The 25,749-nt window shown below is 49.6% G+C and overlaps 1 protein-coding gene across 6 annotated transcripts in view; it reads left to right on the top strand.

The window, feature by feature from the left end:
* The window catches only part of FRMPD3 (FERM and PDZ domain containing 3), a 145,642-nt gene extending 138,270 nt beyond the window's left edge, over window positions 1-7,372 (top strand). For 5 of the 6 annotated variants that reach the window (XM_070785392.1, XM_070785395.1, XM_070785393.1 and 2 more), the window contains 2 exons: window positions 1,150-1,971; window positions 3,549-7,372. In XM_070785392.1, coding sequence (XP_070641493.1) covers window positions 1,150-1,971; window positions 3,549-6,502 — 3,776 coding nt within the window. In that variant the 3' untranslated portion in view covers window positions 6,503-7,372. The remainder of the gene's footprint in view (window positions 1-1,149; window positions 1,972-3,548) is intronic. The other variant, XM_070785397.1, reaches the window with a different exon arrangement.
* The last annotated feature ends 18,377 nt before the right edge of the window (window positions 7,373-25,749 follow it).

The raw sequence follows: 25,749 nt of genomic DNA on the forward strand, positions 1-25,749 counted from the left end.
GCTGATAGCAAAGAAAACTGGCATTGTCTGAGTATATTCTCACAAGTAACATGGGAAGGGGCCAAAAAGCAGCCTAAAAGAGAGAAGCCATTCAGAAAGAAAGCATTTGCTATGAATAATCCTCAGATCTACATACTTACCATTGTTAAATCTCCTCTGTGAAAGTCTTCTCTGATCATTCTAGACTGAAGGCCTCTGTCTCTTCTGTGAACTCCTCCTGCACTTACTGTCTCTAAAATACATTTGGTAGCAGACTTCCATGGCAGTCCAGTGGTTAAGACTCTGTGCTTCCAATGCATGGGGCATGGGTTCCATCCCTGGTCAGGAAACTAAGATTCCTCTTAAGTGAGGCATGGTCAGGAAAATAAATACTTGACTAGAATATTTTGCCACATGTACATAGAGCAGGCAGGCTAGCCCTGTATGAATACAGAGAAGTGATGTGATTTGAGGAATTGAAAAAAATGCTCTTCCTACTCTCCTCCCACATAATATACATGCCAGCATCTGTCTCATATGCTTGACACATTCAGATGCCCCAAATTCTGCTAGTAGAGCTCTGTTCTTTTAGGTGCCCTCCATTGACCATCCTCTTTGAAATACACACTCTTGGAATTGTACTACCTGTTGTACACTTTCTCACTAAAGCACTACTAACTTGTCAGACTCATTTCCTTCTGCTAGAAGAGATACAACCTCACACAAGTATAACACAGGCTCTGAATAGAGGGGGTTGGAGACAGTGACAGTTCCGAGGGAACATGAAACAAACCTCACCCGTACAGCTGACTCTTGGACCAGACATATACCCATGTAAGAGTCCAGCTGTGCCCAGACACCAAGGTGTTCATCCCTACACCACCTCACCCCATGCCTTTGCCCATTGCAGAAAAGGCCCCCCATGGGGGCCCCCATTGCCCCCATCCCTGGGGGCTCTTAGCCACCCAGGCCATTCAATTCTACTCACTCTACTTTCAGGGTCAGCAGCAGCCTGGCTGCCCCTCCCCTCATCTCTAGGAGCCAAATCATGCTCTTTCTCAGTACCCACCACCCAGCTGGGCGCCAGAGACCCAGGCCCAAGACGCCATGTGAAGTCAGCCACAGTCCTCAGCACCAGGACTCATCTGTTGATTCTCTTTCTGGGTTTAGATTACATGCACAGCGCCCACCGCCCTGTCACTGGGGGCCACCTGGGGAAAAAGGAGAGTAGTTATGTGGGCAGCGTGGGCACCAGCCCCAGGAAGTCGAGCCGCTGCACGCCCCCACCTGCCGACTCTGAGCTTGTCAGCTTTTGCTACCTCCACATGCGGGAACAAAGGAAGGAACAGGAAAGCCGGATGGATGTCAATGAAAACTTAATCTTTTTTGAGGAGACCAGGCCCCGGACCAAGTCTGACCCCACGTCCAAGAGCTCTGGCCAAGGTTATGAGGCGATCCCTGATGACTTTGATGCAGCTAGCCTAGACCACGAGCCCTGTGCCAGCAGGGCCCGCTCCTACACCTTGGACAATTCCCTTGGGGCTGAAGCCCTGAACTTCTACTGTGACTCTTGCAAAGCCAAACTCCAGGAGCAGCTGGGCCCTCGCAAAGGTGGGAGGTCTGGCTCCTCTCGTGACAATATGGTGGACTTGATGTCTCTCCCACCCCCTGGGAGTGAGGAGGAGGAAGAGGAAGAAGATGAGAGCACTTCGCTGTTGCCTGCCATTGCTGCCCCACCTCCTGGTTTCCGAGACAACAGTTCTGATGAGGATGACCCCAAGCGCCGGGCTGCCCAGAGCCAAGAGCAAGGACGCCACCTGCGGGGGCTCCTGTACGATGAGATTCCAGTGACACTGATTGACAGCGTGCAGACCCGGACAGTCCGAGATCATGCCCAGGAGCTAGATGATGCCCTGGTGTCCACTCTGCAGGCTCTGGAAGCCCTGGCAGCCTCAGAGGATGGACCACATCCCCCACCCCCACAGACTGCAGGTAACAGCCCGTTCCTCCTCTCTCTTGCCTCCCCTTCCTTGTCCTGGCCAGGCAGGGCCAGCAGGTGACATTTCTTCTTCCCAAGCAGAGGTCAAAGTCAGCGTGGTGTGTCAGGGCAGTGGATGGCCCAGAGGCAGTTCAGATAGGGTCAGGGGAGCGATGATGCTGTGACAGGGAGCTACTGCTCAGCCCCCACTACAGGTCTGGCTCTCACCATCCCATCGCTTTGGAAATGTCTTGCGGATGGACCCCAGGGATTGGGGCCATGACAGCTACGGAGCCAGGCCAGGATGGAGGATCAGAGCAAAATTGTGAGAGAGATAGAAGACAGGCAAAGAGCATCCAGCATGCATGTGTCTGGAAGAAAAACAAAATGACCAACTAACCACGTAGGGACCTGGGATCAGAGGAGCCAGGAGCCATCACTGCTCAGGGCTAAGGCCTTTATCCCACCTCAGAGTTTTGGCTCTCAGTCAGAGGCACCCAAGTCCTGGCTCCTTCACCACTTTTCGGTGTCACCTTTGCTTTTCCAAGCCACTTAACCTTCTCTGAGCCTCACTTTCGTCATCTTAAATGGATCTGAGAACAGTCCTATCTCATAGGGGTGTTGTGAGGATTAAATTGAGATCATTCTTGCAAAGTACATAAACACTTCCTAGTACATTGTAGGGATTCAGTAAATTGTAGCCATTGTTATTATTATTTGGTAGGCAAGCCATACAACATGCATGTTATTCCCTGTTATAGACCCACATACATCCATCTTATAAACAAGCCCACATGTCTGACATGCACCCATAGCCACATGTACATCCTTCCATACACATATGCCTAAAAGAGGTCAATGCTGTAGTGAAAGGAAAGAAATAGGGAGGAAGAAGGCATATGGGAAAGCATGTGAGGCAAGGACAAGTGTGGACAGAAAGTGAAGCTATTGGGGTCAGAGGGAGCCTAGCTGACCAGGGCGAGCGTGTGCCTTTTCTGTCTGTAAGAGCATCCTTGGTGTTGGGCAGCCCCTATGTGTTCGGCCCCTAGGCCTAGCGTGACTCTCTACTCAGAGTCTGGAGCTCCAAGCACTAGCTGCTCCCAGGCTAGAGGCCCATGTGGTAGCCAGAGAGAGGCCAAGGTCTGCTAAATGGTCTCAGCTGCGGGGACAGTAGGCTGGCCTGGCCAAATGAGGAGTGCCAGAGAGAGGGAGCTCTCTTTGTCAGCTCTCTTCAGGACAATTAACAAAAATTTCCTAGGCTGTTGAGTCTAAAAATAGTGATGATTATTAGCATGTTATGTTGCCTGTGATTTGCATGTTAATTTGCCATCAAACTGCCCAGATCTTCTCTCTGGCCTCTTTTGTTTCTCTTTTGGATTCCAGCCCTTCATCACCCCTCTCCCAGCTTGCCTCTCTTTGTCCCCTCCCCTCCCCGCTTCACACCCTCAGCCCTGCAGGCCCCCCAGGGCTGACTGGATTTTCCCAGCTTGAAATCCTATTGACTAACCTTTACCCTCACAGACCATCTACATATGATCGGAAAGGACTTGACCTGAGTAAGTGCTGCAGACCCCTCTTCCTGTCCCCCCAGGTCTGATTGTGCTGGCCACAATCACCCCTGAATCATCACTGGACTCGGGCCATGAGACCAACTCTTCAGAGCTCACAGACATGTCGGAGATGATGTCGGCCATGAAGCAGCACCAGAACACCACCTACTTCCTGGCCCAGCACCTCAACAAGGACAGCCTCCTGGCCCGCAAGGACCTGCCCTTCCGGATCCAGAGTTGTGCGGCCCAGGCTGTTCTCACGGCCCCTTATTCTCTCGGGCGCCCGGATCCCAACTCATCCCTCCAGCCAGTGGTTGCAGGTCAGAGTCCCGGTCCCCCTGGTGCTCGGAGGAAGCTGCCCTCATCGGAGGCCCAGCCACAGCGTGAACGAACATATGCCCTGGCAGTGCACCCAGCACTGTCCCCACAGCTGAGTGAGCCGAAGAATCTGAGCCTGCTGTCCCCAGTTCCTGAGGACAAAGGGCCTGGCCACACTAGGGCAGGCCTAGAGATGTCACTGAGGGCAGCCACACCATCCCTTAGTGAAGAGCAGGTCTCTGAGCTAAGGGAGAATCTGCCCAAGGAGGTCAGGTTGAGCCCCAAGCTTATCCTGGACCCAAAGGGCAGCATGACCCCAGCCATCATCTCAGCTGCCCTCCAGCAGGTGGTTCACACTAAGAGCCTACCTGCCCCTGCCGGAGCCTTGGGGAACACTCCCAGCAGTGGAGAGAGAAGGCTAGAGGCCAGCATGGGGAGGTCAGAGGTCAGCCTAGTAAGGCCAGAAATTAGCACAATGAGTGGCAGTGCCACTAAGAATCTGAAGTTCAAAATGAGCCCCGGTGCTCCGGAGACCTCACGCAGTTCCCAGCAGCAGCTGAGCCCAGAGGTCTCTTCCAGCTCCAGAGCACCCACAGGCAGCCGAGCTGAGAGCCTGCACCTCTCCCCACAAGAGGACAGGCTGCCTGTTCAAACTTTCCCTCCCAAAACCTATCTGTCTCGAGCGAGTCGAGAGTCAGCAGGCAAGCAAGGTACTGGGGAGGTGGCAGGCAAGGGTGGGCCCGAGGGTGCCAAGCCTTCTGTGCACAAACAGGGCACTGTCTCTGGCCATGGGGAGAAGGGGCAGCTGGAGAGCACCCCCCAAAGCAGCAAACTTGAGGAGACCAGCCTGGTCCCCCGAGTCGGCTACCCCATGATTCTGCAGAGCCCCAGCTGCCTGACACGAGGCCAGAGCCCACTGAGGCCTCAAGCCATCAACCGGCAGGTGAGCACTATGCCCTCCAGAAAGATCGAAACCACCCTGGATGGAGGCCAGTCAGCCTCCGAAGGTCCTGTCAAGCCCAAATCTTCCCGGGGTCCTTTCCGGCTCCGTAATTTATTCTCTGCCACCTTCCCAACACGCCAGAAGAAGGAGACCGATGAGCGGCAGGCCCAGCTGCAGAAGGTGAAGCAGTATGAGCTGGAGTTCCTCGAGGAACTCCTTAAGCCGCCAAGCCAGGGGGAGCTGCCAGGAGCCGAGTACCTGCAACCCCTAGCGCCAGGCCGCTGCAGCTGCCAGCTCCGCAGCAGCCCTGTGCAGCAGGGACCCGGCATGTCCCGTGAGCAGAGGCGCAGCTGCGATTGCAAGCGCATGTGCAGGGGGGCCTGGCCTCAGGCTCCCCAGACACCAGTGCCCAGCCTCCGGGGGAAGGATCGGGACAGGGTCCCCCCTACCCAGAGGCAGCCAGAGGCTGGCCCAGGCTTGAGCCTCGACACCCCCACCAGTGTCAGGCGCATCCGCTCCACCAGCCTGGAGTCCCGAGAGTGCCGATCGGACCCTGAGAGTGGTGTTTCTTGCCTGACCACGTGTGCCTCCGGGGGCGAGTGTCTCGGAGCTCCCAACTACAGGAAACTGATGCGCCGCTACAGCATCAGTGAGCTGGACCAGGGTGACAGGGCCTCACTGACCTCAGACATCTACCCGCACCCACCCCTGGGCATGCTGCCCAGGGAGGCCAAGGAGGTAGAGGCGGGCCTCCCCCTAGGCATGGGTCCCAAAAGCAAGTCGCTGGAGTCCCCAACCTTGGGAGACCCCTCTTACGTCCATGTCACCCCTGAGACCAAAGGGCCCCGACAGATGGCCGTGTTCTCACTGCCAGAAGAGGTGTACCGGAAGCCCGCAGAGCTGGACGAGGACAGTGAGAACGGCAAGTGCTGCTCCATCCGCTACTGCTTCTACTACCGCAAGTGTGACATGGCAGATGATGCCAGTGATGGCAAGGATGAGCTCTCGTACTCCATCCCCATGAAGATCCTGCCCGGCATGAAGCTGGATGAGCAGGTAGTGCCCGTGGTGAGCAGGACCCTGCAGGTGCTGGATGCCACCACCTGCAGCAGCAGCAGCCCCGAGGCATCCCGCACCCAGGAGATCGACCTGCGGGTGTCCACCTTCGAGGGAAGCCTGGCCAAAATCAATGCCCTGCGGGCCCATGCCTATGGCCTGCCCGACGGCTTCCTGGCCGCCCGGCTGGACACCAACGAGCTGCTGACGGTCCTGCGGCAGTGTGTGGCCAGTCCTGAGGCCCGCGCCCCCAAGCCCTACGTCTCCCAGATCTCTGAATACAAACTGGAACTGGCTCTCAAGTTCAAGGAGCTCCGGGCCTCCTGCCGCCGTGTGGCCAACGTGGACAAGAGCCCCACGCACATGCTGGCGGCCATCACAGGCAGCTTCCAGGTGCTGAGCAGCCTCATTGAGACCTTTGTGCGGCTGGTGTTCATCGTGCGCTCTGAGGCCCAGCGCCAGGAGCTGCTGGCCAAGGTGGAGGAAGTGGTGAGGAACTACACCTTCCTGCTGCGCGCAGCTGAAGAGTCCACTGCCCGGAACCTTAACCAGCAGCAGCAGCAGCAACAGCAGGCAGCAACAGCCTTGGGGGCAGCTGGGGGCCACCCGCCAGGCTCCCCAACTTCAGCGACTGTTATGAGCACATTCACCCGCTCCTTAAAGACCCTTATTAAGTAGGCCATCTGCCCAGGCCTGCCCCCCTTCTCCAACCGTGGCCCCAGGTTTGAGCTTTGTGGTCTTTGCATCTTGTGGTGAGTATATGTGTCTGCTGGGCCAGTCAGGGCCCCCCTGAGTCCTCAGTCTCCAGGGACTGAGAAGTCCCTGGATTGGAGGCTGTCCCTGAGGGCTCCAGGCAGCTGCCACCCTGGGTATCCTCGCCCCTTCCCTGGCCTCTGGGCGTCACTGTGAGGGCCACGGCCCCCCCGTCACTACGCCCGTCACAGAGCTGTATTTTCTCTCTTCTCTAGGGCTGAGACGTGACGTCAGGTCCACTTCCTGCTCCATCGTGGGAGTCAGAGGGAGGCAGGCCTGAAGCCAGAGGCCCGTGGGTCTCGAGCTCCTCTTGGCACCTGTTTCCCTCCAGGGCCACGGCGGTGCCGAGCGAGCAGAGGGGAGAGGGCACACAGCCCAGATGTGCCCAAGCTCTCACTCACTTGGCAGGAGCCACCCTGAGGGCTGGTGCCCAGGTGGTGGGTCTGCAGAAAACAGCCACTCTGGGCTGTTGGTGGCCAGCTCTACAGGCTGGCAGCCTTGGGAGCACTCGCCCCTGGGCCCAGTAGCTCCACACCAGCCATTCCCAAAGTGCCCTGTCCCTCGCTGACGGGCAGGGCAGCTCAGTCCACTAGGGAGCAGGCATCTGGGATTACCCCGCTCGTCCTGGGTAAGGTACCTGGTGACCATGTCTGCCCTGGGGAGACCCAGTGCAGGCCTTGGAGCCCACCCTGCCCAGCCCGGCCCAGCACAGGGGCTGTCGCTGCCAGCATGCGACTCCTCTCAACATCTCTCTACCAGACAGACTGTCCTTAGGAGTCCGACTTAGCTACAGATTGGGGGTGGGGGGTGGGGGGTGGGGGGCAGGGGGTCGGGGGTGGGGGGGTGTCGATGACTATATCTTAAACTTCTGGAAGCTAGCGTGATATGTTAATCCTGAGTATATGCTTTTGGCTGTGTATTGACCCTGTGGATTTGTCTCTCTAAGAAAAGAAGCTGAGCGCCTTACCCGGTGCAGTCCTGCACCTCTCTCTCTCCCTTTCTCTCTCTCTCTCTCTCCCCTCCCCTGGAGTTATCTGGAAGGGAATTCACACTGTTTTGCATTCTTCTTGACACACATCTGCTGCCGTCACCGTCCCCCCACAGTGTTCCTGGGAGTGAAGACACGGAGTCCCTACTAATTGCCCATTGTAGGGAACAAAGAAAGCCAATGTTTCTTCTGTATAGATTGCTTCTCATGCACCTCTCCATATTCCCCATTTCCCACATGCTCGTGCCCTGTGTCTGCCTCATTCATCGTTCTGTGAGGGGCTCATGTGAAACCTCCCGTTCTTATGTGAGTTTTATAAAGATGTACACTGTGCTCAACCCCCACCTATCCTTGGTACCCCCGAGTGTGATAAAAGACCCCCTGAGTGGCAATTCCTCCCGGCAAGGATTAGAGGAGCTCGTTCTGCAAAAGCCAGCGCCCCCCGCTCTTCCTTGCCTCTCCTCCCACAGGACCAAGTTGTTTAATGGGCCAGAGATGCAGCCAGGTGGGGAACCCTTGCCCCCACGACCACTGTGAGCCCACTTGCTGACATGGTCTCCCTCTTCTCCCAACCTCTTGATCCTGCCTCTTCACCATTTAGGTCCCGCCTGTGTCATTCATTCCACCGCCATCCTTCACCTCTCCCTCAACCTCATGGAGAGGACACATTTTCTAATGTCTGTATATAGTATATATACTACATAAAATATATAAATTCTATATATATACTAATTTATGTCTTGTTTTTCAAACAAGAATGATTAAATCTATTCATCTTACTATCCCAATAAGTCTTTGCAGTGCCTCTGTGTGGGAGTCCTTGTGTCCTTGAATTGTTGATTGCTGGCAGCCCTCTGAATGCTCCCACTGGGCCCCTCACCCATCTATCTGGGCCCCGGTGGACAAGGAGAGCTGAGAACCCTGCTCTTCCAGCCTCCCCTTTGCCCCTCTTAGAAGTCTCCTGTTGGTCACAGGAGTTGGATACTGTGCTCCTTTCACTTGACCCTGGGGCCTTTGGCTCCACTGGCCTCCGTGGCTGCCAGCAAGGGCAGCACAGAAACACCATGTGCTCTGTGCTGGGAGAACTGGGCAGCCTGGGAGCTAGGAGACAGAGGTTCAGGTCAGCTTTCACGTTGCTTTGGGAAATGGGGCCTCTCCCTCTGAAACTGCACCCAGTTACCTCAGAACTAGCCTGTAGTTAAAGCTAGCCAATCCTTTGCAATGGCCTCTGGCAATTTCTAGGGACAGGGGTATTTCCATACAATAGAAGCAACAGGACCCTAAGCAGAGATGGTTTTTCAGAGAGTTACCTAGTGGGGGGTGGTGATTCTATTTCTCCTGTTCTGGGTCCTTGTGGTAATCACAGATTCCACAAGTCTATGAGATACCTTTGTGCCAACTAGGAAGTTTCTCCCTGCTGCACCCACCTGCCATGACGAATTAGGGGAGGCAGATCCAGTCCTCTGGGTGATGCTAGGCCTTTGGACACATAGCTTGGTAATTTCAGCCCCACTTGCTTCCCTGGCCGAGTGTACATCCTATACAACTGTGTACAGCAGCCCTAATGAGTTACTTCCTCCCAAAGCTTGGACACAGATGCTTTTCCTCATGTTTGCAAAGGTCATGGCTAAAGTGGTTTGGAAGCCACACATGGAGGAGGAACCAGAGACAGCAGTCAGGCTGGGTGGCTCTGCATGTGGGAGGCTACCCAGGGTTACCTGGTGGCAGAACTCTTTGGGGAAATACCCACCAGGGATACATCCCATGACATCAAGGTTGGGACTCTTGAAGTCAGTCCCAGTGTGAACAGAGGCCACCACTCAAAATGACCTGATTGGACAGTCCAGAAACTTGTGGTCCTGTACCACACTGGTAGCTCCTTATAGTCAGAAAGCATATCTTATTCAGTTCTATAGTCTGGGTGTGCACCCACACAGTACCTGCCTGGCACATAGTAGGTGTTCAATAAACATTTGTTGAATGAATGTGTTGAATGAGATGACTGCCGTGAGAGAGTCCTGCCAGACCTCTGACCCTCGTGAAAAAGGTCCTCTCTCTGGGAATGGCTAACCCTAGTCAGTGCAGTTGGATGAGGCGCAGCAACCTGGCATCCTCCTATCAAAGATGAGGAGTCACGTTCATTACAGACTTTGCAATGGCCTCTGGCGATTTCTAGGGAGAGGGGTATTTCCGTACAATAGAAGCAGCAGGACCCTAAGCAGAGCTGACATCTCTGGTTTTTCAGAGATATCTAATGGTGGGTGCTGATTCTATTTCTCCTGTTCTGGGTCCTTGTGGTAATCACAGGTCCCCACAAGTCTATGAGATACCTTTGTGCCAACTAGGAAAAGTGTACCACAGACTCAGAGCTGAGTTTCACCAGTTACTTTCCAAAAGCTCCACAAACTCTCCTGAGGTGCTCAATGGACTCCTTTTCTCCTGACCTGGGGTGGTTCTCTGCAGTAGCTGGGAGACCTGGGTGGGGTTGGCACAGGCTTCTCCCCACAAGCACCTTCCTCACCATCTTTGGCCTGAGCTGGAGCCGGAAGCTGATCCTCTCCAGCCATCCTGTACCTGACACAAGTCCCCAGAGCCTGCCTCCTGCCTTTCCAACTTCAGGCCATTTGAGGAAAATGGGTTCACACTACTGGCGTGGGCCCAGGATGCCAGTGGTGTTGGCACAATCACATTTTTTTTTCCAAACTGCTATCAAGACACTGTGGATCATAGTCAATTTCATCAACAATGAATTGAAAGGGGCCGCCTGAGCCAGAACTTCTACTGCCAAAGGGACCGGGGAGGATCGGCTACCAGCACTAGGAAGGGGTATGGTTTTCTGTCTTAGGATCAAATTTCTCCAAAGAGCCACTAGGATGGGAGTACTAACTCCATCCCATGCCCCATCCTGTCAGCCTGGGAGCCAGACTGTGTGTGTGTGTGTGTGTGTGTGTCTTCAGAGGAAATGACCCCTGAGGGTTCAGTCTCGGGTCTGGGCAAAATGTCCTGGATTCCAGGTGGGTTTCTTGGTTTCAACGCCCTGACCTGCTGGGAGCAACCATTACATGGAAACCATGGAGGCCTGACTTCTCACAGGTACAGAACTTCTTGTTTCAGTTTGGGTTTCTGCTTCCCACTCATGATCACGGCCCACACACCAGTAAGTCTGCAGGTGCTGCCCATGCTCCCAGTATCTCAGGGACACTGCCGGGCACCCTCACTGACCTTTCCAGCTGCAGGTTTTGGACCTACCACTTAGCAGTGTGCTCACTGTGAGCTTCTTGCCCTCCCATCTGCGATGACTGTCCTTCCCTCTGCATACTGACGCCTCATTCTAATGTTCACTGCTTTGGCTGAAAGGAATATGAATAAGTTGGGAGCCTTCCACAGCACAGAAAAATTTGATCCCTGCCTTTAAATGTGTGCGCATGCACACACACACACAAACGTGTATGAGTATCTACCCTATGCTGGGCACTGTGTTAAGTACTTTACATGCATGATCTTATCGGGTTTCCCAGGTAGCGCTAGTGGTAAAGAACTTACCTGCCAATGCAGCAGACACAAGAGACATGGGTTCGATCCCTGGGTCAGGAAGATCCCCTGGAGGAGGGCATGGCAACCCACTCCAGTATTCTTGCCTAGAGAATCCCATGGACAGAGGAGCCTGGTGGTGGGCTACAGACCATGGGGTCACAAAGAGTCAGACACAACTCAGTGACTTAGCACGCATGCACACATGCATGTTCTTATTTAAACTTTCTAAGATCCTTAGAGAGAAATACCACAAGCATATCCACTTTTCTTGGAAGAAACTGAAGCCTAGAGAGGTTAAGTCACTACCTTGGTCATACAGCTGGTAAGCAGTAAGCTAGCTGGTTTCCAAACTCAGACCAAGCTTTCACCTGCTACCCTGCAGTACTCAGCCTAGCGCCAAATTTAAAGCCCCTCCCCCTGAAAACAGAGGCACAGGCGCAGCCACACTCGTCAGAGGATGGCCTATAACTGTTGCTCAAGGTACAGGCAGCGTGTGGGTCATTGATAAGGTTGGGGTGGAAGGTGCAGGATACTGCAAGCCCAGCTGACTCTTCACCCAGCGGCCCCAGTGCCATGTGACTCTCAGAAGCAGTGGAGTCATATAGAGCAGCTGTGTCCAAAAAGTCACCATCATCAAAATGAGGGGAACATCCCTCCCGCATGTTCCTCAAATGGGAATCTGAGTTTCCTATGGGTATGACCCATACTCATTATGCACTGGCATTTTTCTCAAAGATTTTGTAGGCAAATACCACATGAATGATATATTTAACTTTTCAAAAATATTTATTTTACTTATTATTTTTTTATTTGGCTGGAGAGGGTTGTAGTTGCAGCATGCAGGATCTAGTTCCCTGACCAGGGATTGAACCATTCCCTGCATTGGGAGTGCAGAGTCTCAGCCACTGGGCCACCAGGGACGTCCCTATCTTCAATGTTTTTATGTAAAACTTTGGAGAGGAATGAAGAAGTTGAACTTGCTGTAAAGAAAACATATCATTTCAAAAGACACTCGAGACGCATGGTTGATACTTCTGGCTTCATTACCATGTCTACTGCACCAGCGTCCAGGTTCACCCTTCTCTACCCCTAGATGTGCGTTGGTGAAAATGCTGGACACGCTCTGAGTCCATCAGATGAACTATATAGTGATGTAGGCCCCAAGGGGAGGACAGCTAAGGCTCACCTATTTCTGTGCATCTGGGCCCTGGCGGTCAGGCACCTCTTTGGGTATGAGACACCTGGCATGACAGAGTGCCAGGAAGGGGCGCCAGGAGGAGATTGAGCACATTATCAAAGTCTCCTTCTCAGCCCCAGTGTTGCCTCTGACACACTTTAGCACAGGGTCAGTCCCATGATTTAGTGGTAAAGAATCTGCCTGCAATATACAGGAGACATGGGTTCGATCCCTGGGTCGGGAAGATCCCCGGGGGAGGAAATGGCAACCCACGCCAGTATTCTTGCCTGGGGAAATCCCATGGACATAGGAGCCTGGCAGGCTACAGTTCATGGGATCACTAAGAGTCAGACACGACTTTGCAAATAAACCACCAACCACAGCCCTGGGTACAGACAGGGAAGTCAGATTCTATGCCACCCAAAATTTCTTCCTCTGCAATGAGCAGGCAAAGCAGGGTGGCCATGTGCATAAGGTGAGTGGTTCCCCCTAGAATCAGGGCTCGGTTCTATTTTCAGCCTGGCCGCTAACTTGTCATCTGATGGGAGTACAAATCATTTCTTCTCTTTGGATCTCTTCTCTAAAACGAAGATGACTGAGTCTTCAGCCTCCCTCTGCAGCTGGGAGGATTAATGAGGTGGTACTGAAAAAAACAGCTGTAAAAGTCCTAGCTGTAGAGCTTAACAAGTGCAAATCGAACTGCTCCGTTTGCAGCCAGTCCACAGAAACTAATTAAGCTTGTACCAAGAGCCTGGCACTAGGAAATTGGGTGTCTATTTCCTTCAAATATCCATTATTTTCTGACAAAAACCACCTTCCCCTCAAAAAGGCATGTGTGAGGTCTCTGCCCTCTCGGGCCTTTCTTTTGAAATTGGGAAGCCCACCTGCTCCCTCAGTACACACTCCCATCCTGGACCCAAGGCTCCCTGTCAGGCAGACCCAACGCTCTTTTCAGCCATTGGCCAGTACCCCAGCTTGTTTCTCTGACACCTTCCTCTCCTCTCCATTCTCATCCTCTTTGCTTTAAAGCAGCTATAATTCAAGGAAACTTGAGCTTCTCATTTTTTTTTTTTTTCAACATTCAGGCTTAGTTCACAGGAAACAACTTTCCATTTCAAATTCTTAGCCAGCTTCTCAAGGACAGCTTCGAGTTCTTGCTGCAGTGCCTGTGTTTAGCTCCTGTGCATCCCACTCCCACCTTAGAAGTTTGCCAACCTATGGCAGTGGGCCAAGGGCAGCAGGAGAAATGATTTTTGAAGACCCATGGGGGCAGGGGGTGGAGAGGCAGTTCAGCTCCCAGATCACAGCAAGACGGCTTAGAAGGCAAAGCTGGCTTTGGTTCCCACCCCCTGGTTCTTTCCCTACCCCTGGTTCTCCCTTGCCAGGACACTCTGGGCCCTCAAGCATTCCTCTAGCTTGTCAATGCCCTGCTGCTGCTAAGTCGCTTCAGTCGTGTCCGACTCTGTGTGACCCCATAGATGGCAGCCCACCAGGCTCCCCCATCCCTGGGATTCTCCAGGCAAGAACACTGGAGTGGGTTGCCATTTCCTTCTCCAATGCATGAAAGTGAAAAGTGAAAGTGAAGTTGCTCAGTCGTGTCCGACTCCTAGCGACCCTATGGACTGCAGCCTACCAGGCTCCTCCGTCCATGGGATTTTCCAGGCAAGAGTACTGGAGTGGGGTGCCATTGCCTTCTCCGGTCAATGCCCTACATGGTGATAACCCTCTAGGCATTCCCCCCCTACAAAATGACCTCTTCCTCCTCTTCCTCTCCCCACATAAAAACTAGTATTACAGGCCTATGTTTGGTTTCGGAGCCATCTGATTAACACACAAATCAATTTATACCATGCCTCATGGCTTCCTATAAAGCTAGCTTTAGTGATAACCAGTGCAGGATGCAATGAATGTGATATTTGAATTTGTATGCATGCCTGTGACCTAGGTAACATGGCCATTGGAAATCCCTTCTCTCGGTTATGGCATTATGCCAGTGGGGATGGTCTAAGCCACTGAGGTAAACAGAGTTCTCTTTGCCTTCTCTAGAATCCTAATCATTCAATCCCTCAGCCTGTCTACTTGTAAACTCAGAAACCCACCCACCTCTCCCTACCTCATATGAAAAATATTGGGGTGGGGGGCAAGCCACACAGCTTGTGAGATCTGAGTTCCCCATCCAGGGACTGAACTCATGCCCCCCATCAATGGAAATACAGAGTTCTAACCACTGGACAACCAGGGAATTTCCCTCATATAAATTTGAAGGTAAATCTGCAGTATGGGCAAGCTGTTTGCAGATTCTTGTTTCCTAGTACAATTTTTAGGAAATGGTACATTTCCTATAAATTCCTGCTTCCTAGTACAATTTAGAGGAAAAGGGGGGAAATGCCATATGGCAATGACGTGATTCTTGGCCCCCAAGGACAGGAGAATTGGTAGGAAACGGAGACAAGGACAAGCATTCCTGCCCCTTTCCTTGCCTGGCACAGCAGGAATGTACAATGCCTCCAGGGACCTGGAAAAATTCAAAGAACTGAGTCAAAAACAGGCAGATGTTCCCCGTGCTGAACAATGGAAGAGGCTTTGATCTGACTTGCCGTTTCTGCAGCCCTGAGCCCATGCTAGCTTGGCTCTGTAACAGAGCGGCACTAGGAGCCAGGAGATTTGGGTTCTACTTGCAGCTCTTTCAAGAACTAGCTGTGTGACCTTGGGCATTCACTTCCCTCCCCTGAGTATCAGTGTCTTGCTATACATTAATAAAAGGAGTGGGTTGAACTAGAGGGCCTATTAGCTTTAAAAGAGCACATTTTCCCTACATTCTTTCATATAAGCATTTTTTTAGACAAAGACAAGTACTTCTAGCATCACCCAAACATTCGCCAGGTCAGTAATTAAACTGGGAGAACTCCGCAACCTCATAAAATGTAAGCACCAGAACAGACCACCGAGCCAGCTTGGCCCTGCTGCTTTCATCTAATCCCCTCTGTCAAGGGGGATAAAATCTCCTGTTTCTTAAATCCCTGGATGATTCTCACTCCCTGGAATACTGACCTTGTACAATAAAGCCTACATTCACATGAAACCAACTCACAAGAACCCTAGAGAGTGAAATCCATCTAAAGGGTTCAGGCAAATCCTAAGGTAAAGCAGCAAACTTGGCTTTATGAGATAAATCTTCTGCAACAGGACTGCGTTTTGTTTGTCTGTTTGTTTTTGTTTGTTTGGCCTTGCTGCATGGCTTGTGGGGTCTTACTTCCCCGACCAGGAATAGACTGGAATAAACTTCGCAATGAAAGCACAAAGTCCTAACCATTGGAGTGCCAGGGAAGTCCCAGAACTGGATTTAAAAGACTTCTGTTGGACTTTCCCGGTGATCCAGTGGATAAGATTCCACCTTTTTCCAGTAGTCATGTACGGGTGTGAGTTGGATGATGAAGAAGGCTGAGAGCCAAAAAACTGATGCTTTTGAACTGTGGTTCTGGAGAAGATTCTTGAGAATTCCTTGGACAGCAAGGAGATCAAATCAGTTCATCCTAAAGGAAGTCAACCCTGAATATTCATTGGAAGGACTGATGCTGAAGCTCCAATATTTTGGCCACCTGATGTGAAGTGCCAACTCATTAGAAAAGATCCTGATTCTGGGAAAGATTGCAGGCAAAAGGAGAAGGGGATGACAGAGGATGAGATGGTTGGATGGCATCACTGACTCGATGGATGAGTTTGAGCAAACTTTGGGAGATGGTGAAGGACAGGGAAGCTTGGCATGCTGCAGTCCATGGGGTCACAAAGAGTCAGACATGACTTAGCGACTGAATGACAATGCAGGGGGTACAGGTTCGGTCCCTGGTCAGGGAACTAAGATCCCACATGCTACAGGGTACAGCCAAAAATTAGAGGAAAAGAAAAAGTAAACCTAAAGATAAACTGTTGAGAATTCCTTGGCAGTCCAGTGGTTAGCCCTCTGAACTCTCAATGCTGAGGGCCCCAGTTCAATCCCTGGACAGGGAACTAAAAATCCCACAAGGCACATGGAAAAAAAAAAAAGAAGAAGACTTTTGTTAATAAAACCATGACTTACATTTATGCCTTTTGCTCTTTCAAAGGACTACTAAAGTTAATCCTTTTGAAAAGCTGTTACTACTCACCTCGTAATATATCTTTGGCATCAGTTCAGATTTTCAGTTCAAATTCTTAAATCTTTAAAATGCATCCACTCTAAGGGTCTGTGCTAAGGGCTGTGAGAGATGCATGGTCTCTGGCCTCAAAGAGTTTGTGTGCTCACTGAAGACACAGAGAACATAAATTGGGAGTTCAGGGCCCACAGAAGGGCTAACTCTTGAGAGTTGGTGCACTCAGTGTGGGCTCAGCACATCGGGCTGTCTCTACAGATGTACTGTGCTTTGTGGTGGCCTTTGAAAGCCCTCTGGTGTGCTGACAAAAGAGAGACACCCACCTGCCATCACCCTGGCACTGAGTTAGGAGTTGGCTGAAAATGTGAAGGTGAGGATATGAACAATGAGAGGCCACACTGGCCTCGAGAGGGAAAGAGATAGAACTAAGGCAGGAGACAGAAAAGAGAAAATAGCTTGAAAGAAATGCTAATACCCAGAAGGAGCAGGAAAGTTTGCTTGAAGATGACAAGGAAGTCCAGCTGGTCAAAGCTGCTGCTTAGAAGGAGCCCTGCGCACTGGGATTGAAATGGCAGGACCAGAAGAGACTCTACTGTAACTCCTTCCTTATATTCCTGCAGGGGATGGGAGGAGAGAACCATAACTTTCTCTCTGCCTGCTGTTAAAGTAGTCATTTACGAATCTGTAAAGCTTCTCAAGGAAAAGGTCATGTTTTATTCATTTCTGTAATCCAAAGGCTGACCACTGTTATCTTGCCCATAGTTGCTGCCCAAGAAATCCCTGCAGAAGAAGTGACTGAATAAATGGATAAATTTAGACCCTCCTATAAGGCTATGGTTTTTCCTGTGGTCATGTATGGATGTGAGAGTTGGACTGTGAAGAAGGCTGAGCACCGAAGAATTGATGCTTTTGAACTGTGGTGTTGGAGAAGACTTTTGAGAGTCCTTTGGACTGCAAGGAGATCCAACCAGTCCATTCTAAAGGAGATCAGTCCTGGGTGTTCTTTGGAAGGAATGATGCTAAAGCTGAAACTCCAGTACTTTGGCCACCTCATGCGAAGAGTTGACTCATTGGAAAAGACTGTGATGCTGGGAGGGATTGGGGGCAGGAGGAGAAGCGGAGGACAGAGGATGAGATGGCTGGATGGCATCACTGACTTGATGGATGTGAGTCTGGGTGAACTCCGGGAGTTGGTGATGGACAGGGAGGCCTGGCGTGCTGCGATTCATGGGGTCGCAAAGAGTTGGACACGATTGAGCGGCTGAACTGAACTGAATAATGCTACAGTCTTCCCAGGTGGTGCTAGTGGTAAAGAACCTGCCTGCCAGTGCAGGAGACATAAGAGACAAGGGTTTGATCCCTGGGGTCGCGAAAATCCCCTGAAGAAGGAAATGGCAACTCACTCCAGTATTCTTGCCTGGAGGATCCCATGGACAGAGGAGCCTGATGGGTTACAGTCTATGGTATCGAAAGAGTCAGACACAACTGAAGTGACTTAGGATGGATAATGCCTGCTTCCCTGGTGGCTCAGACAGTAAAGAATCTGCCTCCAAGGCAGTGAGACAGGGGTTTGATCCCTGGGTCTGGAAGATCCCCTGGAGAAGGGCATGGCTACCCACTCCAGTATTCTTGCCTGGAAAACTCCATGGACAGAGGGGCCTGGCAGGCTATAGTCCTTAGGGTCACAAAGAGTTGGACACGATGGAGCGATTAACACTTTCACTTTTATAATGTCTGGAGAAAGGGGTGGCAGAGGATGAGATTGTTGGATAGCATCACTGACTCAAAGGACATGAATCTGAGCAAACTCTGGGAGACAGTGGAGGACAGAGAATCCTGGCAATAACAACATAATGCCTGGAATCTCAGAAGGAAGCAAAACCAGACCTGCCCTATAGAGGAGGGAGGGGACTCTCTCAGTGAGGAAGGTGCTTACAAAATTCTCCCACTAGCCCTGAGCTTTGGAGTTAGTTGGAAATATGAAACAGGCAAGAGGACATTTCTCAGCCCTTTCTAGAACAAAATAGTTTGAATTCTCCCCTCCCCTTCTCTCCTATTTGGGGACCAGGACTCTAGTCCTTTACCCTTAGCAGCCTGAAACTGGCATTCAAAACCCTCCACAACCTGGTTGTGTATAACTCAGTGTCAACCAGAGAAACAGACCCAGTAGGAGGTGTATATTAAGGGATTTATTATAAGGAATTGGCTTATACCATTGCAGGGGCTGGCTGGACAAGTCTGAAATTTGTAGGCCAGTCACCAGGAAGGGGAGATTAGAATTCTACTAGTGGAATACCTTTATCCTCAGGGAAACTGAAATTGTCCTCTTAAGACATTTCAACTGATTGAATCAGACCCACCCAAATTGTCTAGGAAAATCTCCTTTACTTAAAGACAATCATTAGAAATATAAATCACATCTACCAAATACTGTCACAGCAACCCCCAGATTAGTGTTTGATACAATAACTAAGACCACTGCCTAGAAAAGTTGATACATAAAACTGACCATCATAAGCTTCTGAGTTGCTTTCTTGCCTGAGCTCCAAACATACCTTCCCTTACTTCACCTCCCCATCTGTGCATTTACCTGCCCCAAGGCCTTTGATAAACCTGAGACAGGAAAGGGGCAGGGCACAACCTTTAAAAGAATGACTTAGATGTTGAGAACACAATATAAACTGGTTAGAAGTAAGTAAGCCCAAGATGGTAGAAGAGTCAACTTCCACTAGAAGAGCTTGAACCTCCTTAAATGCCCATTGTAATACATCAACTTTCCTAAATGACACCCTTGGGAATTCCCTGGCAGTTCAGAGTTTAGGACTCTGCATGGGTTGGGAAGATCCCCTGGAGGAGGGCATGGCAATCCACTCCAGTATTCTTGCCTGGAGAATCCCATGGACAGAGGAGCCTGGAGGGCTACAGTCCATAGGGTTACAAAGAGTCTAACACAAATGAAGCAACTTAGCACACACACACGCAATTCCACTACAGGGGGCATGGGTTAGATCCCTAGATGGGGGAGTAAAATCCCACATACCATGTGGTGTGCCAAAAAAAAAAAAAAAGAGAGAGAGAGACACACCCACCAGCACCATGACAGTTCTGAGGCTAGCCATAAAAGACTAAAAAGTGGATGGTGACCCAATTCCCTGGAAATCTCTGCCCCTTTCCCCAAATAGTTGGACTAATCCTAATCCTCCAACTCATTAGCTATGAAATTACTCAGCCCATAAAACCTAACCACCCCAAGGGTGAGGGAAAGGGTTAGTTAGGGAGTTTGGGATGGACATGTACACACTGCTATATTTAAAATGGATAACCAACAAGGTCCTACTGTATAGCACAGGGAACTCTCTTCAATGTTATGTGGCAGCCTGGATGGGAGGGGTGCTTGGGGGAGAATGGATACATGTATCAGAGAAGGCAGTGGAACCCTACTCCAGTACTCCTGCCTAGAAAATCCAATGGACGGAGAAGCCTGGTGGGCTGCAGTCCATGGGGTCGCTAAGAGTCGGACACAACTGAGCGACTTCACTTTCACTTTTCACTTTCATGCATTGGAGAAGGAAATGGCAACCCACTCCAGTGTTCTTGCCTGGAGAATCCCAGGGACAGGGGAGCCTGGTGGGCTGCCGTCTATGGGGTCACACAGAGTCGGACACGTCTGAAGCGACTTAGCAGCAGCAGCAGGATACATGTACATGTATGGCTGAGTCTCTTTGCTGTCCACTTGAAACTATCACAGCACTGTTAATTGGCTATACTCCAATATAAAATAAAAGGTTGGAAAAAAACTAACCATCCCATATTTCAGGGTCTCTCACTTTCTGAGATGGCCCACACTCTGTGGAATGTGTTTCTCCCAAAGCCTCTCTCACTTTCTGAGACAGACCTCATTCTGTCTGTGGCATGTATATTGTTAAGTAAAACAACTTTCATTTTACTATGGCTTGCTCTTGAATTCTTTCCTGCATGAAGCCAAGAACTCACAGTTCATGGCCCATCCCAGGGACTCACCTCAGACCTGGGATGTGACCATCCTTTTTTCCCATGCAACAAACCTCACTAATCTTAAGAGACCCATTTCCTTCAAGACTCTTCCTACATCTTCTCAACTTGACTGCATTTCTCACACCCCTGCCCCCCATATTTAACCTTATTTCTGTATCTGTCTTGCATGCTAGGAAGAAAAGAATGTGTACTGTTTGCATTTCCGCCCTCCATATAGAAGCCCTGACATATAGAAGGATCTCAGCATATTTCTTTGGAATGATATCAAACTTACAGAACTCATCACCATTTACATATAACTCAGCACACTCTTTTCTAAATTTCGTATTTTAGGATCCTTATGCCAGCCTCACATACATTGTTCCTATTCTGATGACCTAATTTCCAGTAGTCATGCACAGATATGAGAGCTGGACCATAAGGAAGGCTGAGCACCTTTGATTGATGCTTTAGAACTGGGTGCTGGAGAAGACTCTTGAGAGTCCCTTGGACAGCAAGGAGATCAAACCATTCAATCCTAAAGGAAATCAACTCTATATTCATTGGAAGGACTGATGCTGAAGCTCCAATACTTTGGCCACCTGATGTGAAGAGTCAACTCATTGGAGAAAACTCATGCTGGGAAAGATTGAAAGCAGGAGGAGAAGAGGGTGGCAGAGGATGAGATGGTTGGATGGCATCACCGACTCAATGGACATGAGTTTGAGAAAATTCAGGGAGAGGGTGAAGGACAGGGAAGCCTGGCATGCTGTGTCCATGGGGTCACAAAGAGTCAGACATGACTGAGCAACTGAACAACAAATTTGGCCATGTTCATCCATCCCTAAAGGTCTGTGGACATTTTTTCCTGGATCACTTTAATTCAAGTCTCCTTTAAACTTTCTCCTCCCGATTACCTTACCTAAAATAAGGACTAAGACTCCCATCCCCCATGCCCTAAGGTTGTTTACCTTTCTAGAGAGAGAAAAATTGAATAAAGATAACAGCATTTTCCCCACACACATTTATATTCTGGAATTCTCTGATTAGGTGACTTAGTTTTTGTCCTAATGGGATCATTATTAGTTTTAATCCAATAAGCCCAGGGTTCTTTGATCATTTATATGGGGAGAAGATCCCTTGTGTTCATAAAGTTCTCCAAGGGGTCCATGACATCCAAAAGGTTGAGATTTACATCTCTCATCCCTCCTCTTAAACCTACAGCTACTGGCCCAATTAAGGACATTACTAACTTACCCTCCCAAGCTGGTTTGCCTGCCTCCAATCTTCTCTTCCCTATTATTAACCCACACAGTTAAACTTGCCAAAAGCACAATTATGATCATGTCATTCCCTTATTCCAGAATAGTAAATGGCTTCCCATCACCCGCAGAATAAAATCAATATGGTACCTGATACGCTAGTCAAGGCAGACTACTTACCTTTCTTCAACACATCTACTTCCTCACCTTTTCTTCTTGTCAGGGGAGAACCACCTCCTCCCAATCATTGTCTGCTGTCAGCAAAAAAATTAATCAACAATCGACCTAAGAAAGAATGAAAAATTTTATTCAAGCCAACCTGAGGATTGTAATCTGGGAAACAGTCTTTCAGACAGCACTAAGGACTGTTCTGCCCATCACAGGTCAAAGCAGTTATATAAGTTTTTGAGACATTTGTTGTTGTTCAGTTGCCCAGTCAGGGATTCCCTGGTGGCTCAGATGGTAAAGAGTCTGTCTGCAATGTGGAAGACCCAGGTTCAATCCCTGGGTCAGGAAGATCCCCTGGAGAAGGAAATGGCAAACCACTCCAAGATTCTTGCCTGGAAAATCCCATGGATGGAGGAGGCTGGCAGGCTACAGTTCATGGGGTCGCAAAGAGTTGGACACCACTGAGCGACTTCACTTTCAGTTGTCCAGTCATAGCTGACTTTTTGTGATCCCATGGACTGCAGCACGCCAGGCCTCCCTGAGACATAGAGTTATACATCAAATCACAGTTTGATTGACAGCTTACATAATCCTGATCTGTGCATACAAAGTGAGTAGTGGGTCATCATGACCCATCACAAGAATGAGAAGGAAGTTTATCTTCTAGAGAGGTCTGGTTAATAATAATAATACACACTAAAAGGGAAGGAGGAGTCCCAGATGGGCAGAGAAGAATTTTGTCTTGACACAAAATATGAATTTTATTTCATCACTGCCAAAACCCTGCCCATCCTTCAAGGCCTAGCTCATGTGCTTTCACTGCCAGAAAGACTCAGGATATCCCAGGTAGAGGAGACATTTTTTACCAGAGTCTGCATTATCACTTTGTTTGGGTTGCATGTCTAGTTGTACCTCCAAAATCCCTTTTTCCTCTGCATCCTGAGTATAAGACATTTCCTAGTCTTTCTTGCAGGTAGGTGTGACTTGCAACTAAGCTCTTGCCATGTGACTAAGCTCATTCCAAAGGGATGTGATGGAAAATGAAATGAGCAATTTCCATAGCCCTTCAGTCAAGTCTGACTCTTTGCAACCCCAGGGACTGTAGCCCGCCAGACTCCTCTGTCCATGGGATTCTCCAGGAAAGAATATGGAGTTGCCATGCCCTCCTCCAGGGTATCTTCCCAACCCAGGGATCAAACTTGTGTCTCTTACGTCTACTGCATTGGCACTCGAGTTCTTTACCACTAGCACCATCTGGGAAATTCCACGTGACTTGATTAAAAAGCTCAACATTCATCATGGCATCTGGTCCCCACACTCTATTCCTTTTAAGAAAGAAGTCAGCTCATGTCATTCTCTGGACCTCTTCTCTTTCCTCCTTCCCACAGACTGGAAGGTGGATGTGCTCATGACATAGCATGGAGCAGAATGGTCCCATCGGCCTGGGAGCATGTTATACAAGAGAGAAATAGTCTGTGTTCTTTGAGCCACTGTGTTTTAGGGTCTATGTTACAGCACCTTGCTCTTTACCCGAACACAGAGTTCTGTAAGGTAGTGTATTAAATTGTACTGTGTCTTAAATATTTGTATAAATGTCTCATCTTCTTTACTAGGAAGTCATCTCCTAATTGGTCTCTCTGCTTTTCTTGTTCAGTCTCCGACTCTTCGAAATCCCATGAATCACAGCACACCAGGCCTCCCTGTCCATCACCAACTCCTGGAGTTCACCCAAACTCATGTCCACCGAGTCAGTGATGCCATCCAGCCATCTCATCCTCTGTCATCCCCTTCTCCTCCTGCCCCCAATCCCTCCCAGCATCAGAGTCTTTTCCAATGAGTCAACTCTTCGCATGAAGTGGCCAAAATATTGGAGTTTCAGCTTTAGAATCGGTCCTTCCAAAGAACACCCAGGACTAATCTCCTTTAGAATGGACTGGTTGGATCTCCTTGCAGTCCAAGGGACTCTCAAGAGTCTTCTCCAACACCACAGTTCAAAAGCATCAACTCTTCGGCTCTCAGCTTTCTTCACAGTCCAACTCTCACATCCATATATGACCACTGGAAAAACTATAGCCTTGACTAGACGGACCTTTGTTGGCAAAGTAATGTCTCTGCTTTTGAATATGCTATCTGCTGCTGCTGCTGCTAAGTCACTTCAGTCGTGTCCGACTCTGTGCGACCCCATAGATGGCAGCCCACCAGGCTCCCCCATCCCTGGGATTCTCCAGGCAAGAACACTGGAGTGGGTTGCCATTTCCTTCTCCAATGCATGAAACTGAAAAGTAAAAGTTAAGTCGCTCAGTCGTGTCCGACCCTCATCGACCTCATGGACTGCAGCCTTCCAGGCTCCTCCATCCATGGGATTTTCCAGGCAAGAGTACTGGAGTGGGGTGCCATTGCCTTCTCCAATATGCTATCTAGGTTGGTCATGACTTTCCTTCCAAGGAGTAAGCATCTTTTAATTTCATGGCTGCAATCACCATCTGCAGTGATTTTGGAGTCCAAAAAAAATAAAGTCTGACACTGTTTCCACTGTTTCCCCATCTATTTCCCATGAAGTGATGGGACCAGATGCCATGATGAATGTTGAGCTTTAAGCCAACTTTTTTGCTCTCCTCTTTCACTTTTATCAACAGGCTTTTTGGTTCCTCTTCACTTTCTGCCATAAGGGTGGTGTCATCTGCATATCTGAGGTTATTGATATTTCTCCTGGCAATCTTGATTCCAGCTTGTGCTTCTTCCAGCCCAGCGTTTCTCATGATGTACTCTGCATAGAAGTTAAATAAGCAGGGTGACAATATACAGCCTTGACGTACTCCTTTTCCGATTTGGAACCAGTCTGTTGTTTCATGTCCAGTTCTAACTGTTGCTTCCTGACCTGCATATAGGTTTCTCAAGAGGTAGGTCAGGTGGTCTGGTATTCCCATTTCTTGAAGAATTTTCCACAGTTTATTGTGATCCACACAGTCAAAGGCTTGTTGCTTACACTCTATTCCTTTTAAGAAAGAAGTCAGCTCATGTCATTCTTTGGTAAAAACCCTTACTTAGTAATAGCAAAAATCCTTTAAATGATCTTCACAGTCCTACATGGTTGACATCTTCCCACCAATCACTCTTATCTCACTGATCTTATTTTCTCTTACAGGTGTGCTCCACCCCTGTGGTCCCAATATTCACTCTGTACCAGACACACCAATCTCCTTACTAGTCTGTGAACAAGTTAGGTGCACTCCTTCCCTAGAGTTTTTGCTGTGCCTTCTGCTTATCCCAGATATCAACAGGCCTCATTCCTTTATCTCCATGAGGTCTTTGCTCAAATGTCACCTTCCCAGATAGGCCTTCTCTGACTCCCCTACTTGAAATTAGACTCTCCCTTTCCTCCACAAGCACCATGGCACATTTCCCCTGATTTTTCTCCATATGGTTTATCACCACTTGATATATTACACAGTTTCTTCACTTACATGTTTATTGTTTGAGAATGTAAACTCTATGAGAGCAGGGGTTTCTGATTGTTTACTACTGCATTCTTGTGCCCAGAACAGGGCCTGGTACATTAGAAGAATTCAACAAAAATTTCAATAAATATTGAATGAGCAAATTCCCTGGAGGCAAATATTTTATAGTCCCCTCAATGCCTAGTATACTGCCTTGTATGCAATGAAGCACTCAGTAAATATTTGATGAATGAATTGTGATGGAACACTGCTAATATTCTGCCTGTAGTCTACTTCCTTCTTCAAGTATTCCTGTACTCCTGGGCTTATATTGAATTTCTGAACTCATAAAATTATAACAAAAGGTCAGAAGGAGAGGTCCTCTGTGGGCACTGCTGAAAATGGCAGGAAGAGAAAGCTAGGGTGCTGCCTGAAATATTTTTTGCCTTTGCCACTTGGACAAATTCCTTTCCATGTCTGGTC

Source organism: Bos indicus, chromosome X (assembly GCF_029378745.1).
Source record: "Bos indicus isolate NIAB-ARS_2022 breed Sahiwal x Tharparkar chromosome X, NIAB-ARS_B.indTharparkar_mat_pri_1.0, whole genome shotgun sequence".
In the NCBI taxonomy this organism is placed as follows: Eukaryota; Metazoa; Chordata; class Mammalia; order Artiodactyla; family Bovidae; genus Bos; species Bos indicus.